Raw genomic sequence first — 3,860 nt, 5'->3', positions numbered from 1 at the left:
AACCCCACTTTTGTCTTCTTTTGAAATGTTAAAATACTTGTGCTGACTCATCCTCTACTCTCTGGAACATATACATAAAGCAGCTAATCACTGCCCAACATATAAAACTGCACCTGACTGTTAGCTTGTGGGTCGTAATAGCTAGCAGAGAGCAACGTCCATGGTCAGTTAGTGGTTGTTTAGGTCTAATTCATTAATTTCTTCCCTTTTTCTTCACCTGTCAATCTATGAACTAGTGGATCATGATCAGATAATAAGTAAGGTTGCAACAAAGCCGCATAAGTACTTGCTTGGATTAACAGACTAACTGACATTTTAGCTCACACACTCAAAAACAAAAATCTCCGGATTCATAAAACCTTGCCACAATCTCCGCGTTTCCCACATAAAAGTTTTGACAGAAAAAGGGTTTTTTACTGATATGCAAATTATATATTAAAATGAGATATCACCTGTTTTCATAAGTAAAATGATATGAAATGTCACTTTTAATCATTTTGGCTGCTGGTCAACACCTGTATGTCACATGCAAGTGCTTGAAGTTCAACCACCATCTACTGACGCAGGTTTAGTGTTTTATAACTCGTCTCCTCAAAAGTTTGACACGTTCAGTCATTGACTGCTGCAGGTTTGGTGTCTCTAGCTCATTTATATGACATATATGTTGTCATGAAGCATCTGACTTCCATGTCAAAGTGAGCGTTGTGCAGCACCACTTGTCGTCCTTATCTGACAATAAAAACGTAAAGTGAAATCCATTTCACTCATACTGTCAATCTGGAAACCCTTCATTAGGATCTCCCTGTGATCATCATATCGTATCTGACTGATGCTTTGCATTGGAGCCACTGATGCCTTCGTCACAATACACAACTTTGTGTCTTGTAATTGTGAGTCTTGAAGTCATCATGTTAGGAAAGTAGTTTAAAAACAGGCACACAAAGGGCAACCATTTACAGCATACTACCACTGGAGTACAATTAGCTGATAATGATCCTGATCAACAAGCATCAGTAATCAATAAACACATTATTAAAGCATTAATCAAACTAATAACTAACAGCAGTCAATGTCAGACAATATTATCAGCCTTTAGCAGTTAGCTAGTGTTTCTGTAGTGGAGACTAAACATTAAAAATGATCCATTTTTAGCAATTTGAATTCAACTCAAAAACTCGCCTTTAAAAATATCACATTTTAAAATTCCTAACGTGTTTCGTAACAAACTGAACGGCGAGAGAAACACGAGCTAAAGTCGCGTCATATGGCCACAGTTCCTTTTTACTGTCCCCAATACAGGGGGATCAATATCATCCCAAAAGATCACCCAGTGGTATACTTGATCAACTACATCCATAAAGATACAGTGTATACTGATCAATATCATCCATAAAGATACAGTGTATACTGATCAATATCATCCATAAAGATACAGTGTATACTGATCAATAATCATACATAAAGATACAGTGTATTCTGATCAATATCATACATAAAGATACAGTGTATTTTGATGAGGAAGAGGGATATAGATTTGAGGTTTTTGAACACCTGTCTCTCTCTCTTTACCTGTCTGTCTGTCCAGGTGGGTAACCACATAGACATCCTGTCTAAGAAGTGGGTGGCCCAGGATGCCGGTATCGGAGCCGGGGTCGACTCTTACTTTGAGTATCTGGTGAAAGGAGCCATCATGCTGCAGGATGAGGAGCTGCTCACCATGTTCCTGGGTAACCCTCACAGCACTTTTCCTTCTCCTGCAGAGACCTTTGAGCAAGGCACTACCCTGGTAACAGACCGATGGAGAGTAAGACGGTAGTTATAATGACGCCTCTGTGACTTCACATTTCTCAGAGTACGATCGAGCCATTCAGAACTACACCCGATTTGACGACTGGTACCTGTGGGTCCAGATGCACAAAGGAACCGTCTCCATGCCTGTTTTCCAGTCTTTGGAGGCCTTCTGGCCCGGCCTGCAGGTACAGGCACTACACAGAAACACAATCTTTTAAAGAATATGTAAGAACTTTAGTTAGTCCCTTGTCCTCTCCTGTCACTTTGTCTTTGTTGTCCCTAGCGTCAGAGTCCTGGTCAGGGCCGCTGTAGAACACCTCCGTACTGTATTTATTCCCTGATGTTAAAGTCGCCCAGCTCCGGTTCTGGTGCATTCAGTGCTGGGTCCCTCCCGCCCCCGAACCTGAAAACCTCCTCCTCCTGGCGGTCCAAAGCTCCTGTGCTAGCGGCTCCGAGCTTCCTGTCCAGACAGAGTCAGCTCATAGACATATATACAGATAATAGGCTAACTGAGCTTATGAGTCAGCAGCAGTTAGCTCATACGCTGGTCAGATGCTGCCCCCTGTTTGTTTGGAGTATACATTTAACATATTCTTACATGCTGCACCCTTAAGACTGCTGAACAATGGATAAATACTCACACTTTGAAATTGTATTGTATATATTCATTGTGTGTGTGTGTGTGTCGTCATAATAAAAAGATGTCCACAGTCGACTGTCCAATGTACAGGATGAATATCATCCCATACGATACAGTGTAAATACTGGATCAAATACATCCATAAAAGATACAGTGTATTCTGATCAAATATCATCCATAAAGGATATTAGGTATACTGAAATATCATCGCATAAAGATTACAGTGTATACCGACAATATCATCCATAAAGATATACTGTATTAAGCTGATCAATATCATATAAAAGATACCCAGTGTACCTGGGGATCAAATTCATCCAATAAAGGATAACAGTGGTATATGATCAAGTAAATCATAATAAAAGAACAGTATTGCTGATCAATATCATAACATAAAAAGATAACATGACTTTTTGGATAAGATGGGATATAGATTTAGACGTTTTTGAACACCATGTCTCTCTTCTTTACACTTCTGTCATGTCCAGGGGTAACCCCATAGACATCACCTGTCTAAGACGGGTGCCCAGAGAATAGCGTAAATCGGAGCCGGGATCACCCTCTTACCTTTGATCTTATTTCTGGTCTATAGATGAGCCTTCATACTTGACCAATGATGAGTTTAACTCTTCAACCATGCTTTGGTTCCCCTCAACAGCACCTTTTTCTCTGCAAGAACCCCTTTGAGCAAGGCACTAAACCTCCTGGTAAACAGACGAGAGAGTAATCTAGGAGTTATTAAATGACGTCTGGGACTTCATATTTCCTCCAGAGCTACGCGATTGTGCCAATTCAGCGAAAGTACACCGCACTTGTGACGACTGGTTAAACCTGTGGTCCAGATGCACCAAAGGAACCGTGCCCATCTGTGTCCAGTCTTTGGAGAGCCTCGCGCCGGCCGGGTCAGGTTACATGTGGCCACTACACATGAAACAACAATCTTTAAAAGTGTATAGAACTTAAGTTATGAGAAATCCACAAAATTTGTCTTTGGTTAATCCCCTAGGTAATGGTCCTGGTCAAGGCCGCTGGAGACACTTCCGACTGTAATCTAGTCCCTGCCTGGAAAGTCGCCAGCCTCCGTCTGTGCCTTCCATGCGGGGTCCCCTCCCCGCCCCGAACCTGGAGGAAAACTCCTCCTCCCCACCCGCTGAGCGATCGATTTCTGGGTCAGAACACGAAGTCAGTCCATAGACCCATATTATTTAACGAGACTATATCGTCTACTGAGCTTCATGAGTCAGAAGCCATTAGCTACCTGGAGATTTATATATTGTTAATTGCTGCCTCCTTTGTGTTTGTTTGTAAATAATTTAACAACTTCTTACATCCTGCCCACCCCCTAATGCGCGAACAAAGATAAATCTCACACTTTAAATTGTATTTAATATTTCAATATGTGTTTGTGTGTGTGTTGTGGTTGGTGTGT

The 3,860-nt window shown here is 41.4% G+C and overlaps 1 protein-coding gene across 1 annotated transcript in view; it reads left to right on the top strand.

Moving 5' to 3' along the window:
- Positions 1–1,585: 1,585 nt before the first annotated feature.
- edem2 (ER degradation enhancer, mannosidase alpha-like 2) overlaps positions 1,586–3,860 on the top strand; it is a gene marked incomplete at its 5' end in the record, with an annotated part of 4,032 nt that continues 1,757 nt past the window's right edge. The window contains 2 exon segments of the mRNA XM_035656755.1: positions 1,586–1,727; positions 1,852–1,976. Coding sequence (XP_035512648.1) covers positions 1,586–1,727; positions 1,852–1,976 — 267 coding nt within the window.

Source organism: Morone saxatilis, unplaced genomic scaffold (genome assembly GCF_004916995.1).
Source record: "Morone saxatilis isolate NCDOM2014 unplaced genomic scaffold, NCSU_SB_2.0 Contig15, whole genome shotgun sequence".
In the NCBI taxonomy this organism is placed as follows: Eukaryota; Metazoa; Chordata; class Actinopteri; family Moronidae; genus Morone; species Morone saxatilis.
The sequence above is the reverse complement of the archived record's forward strand: the minus strand, read 5'-3'. Positions and strand labels throughout refer to the sequence as shown.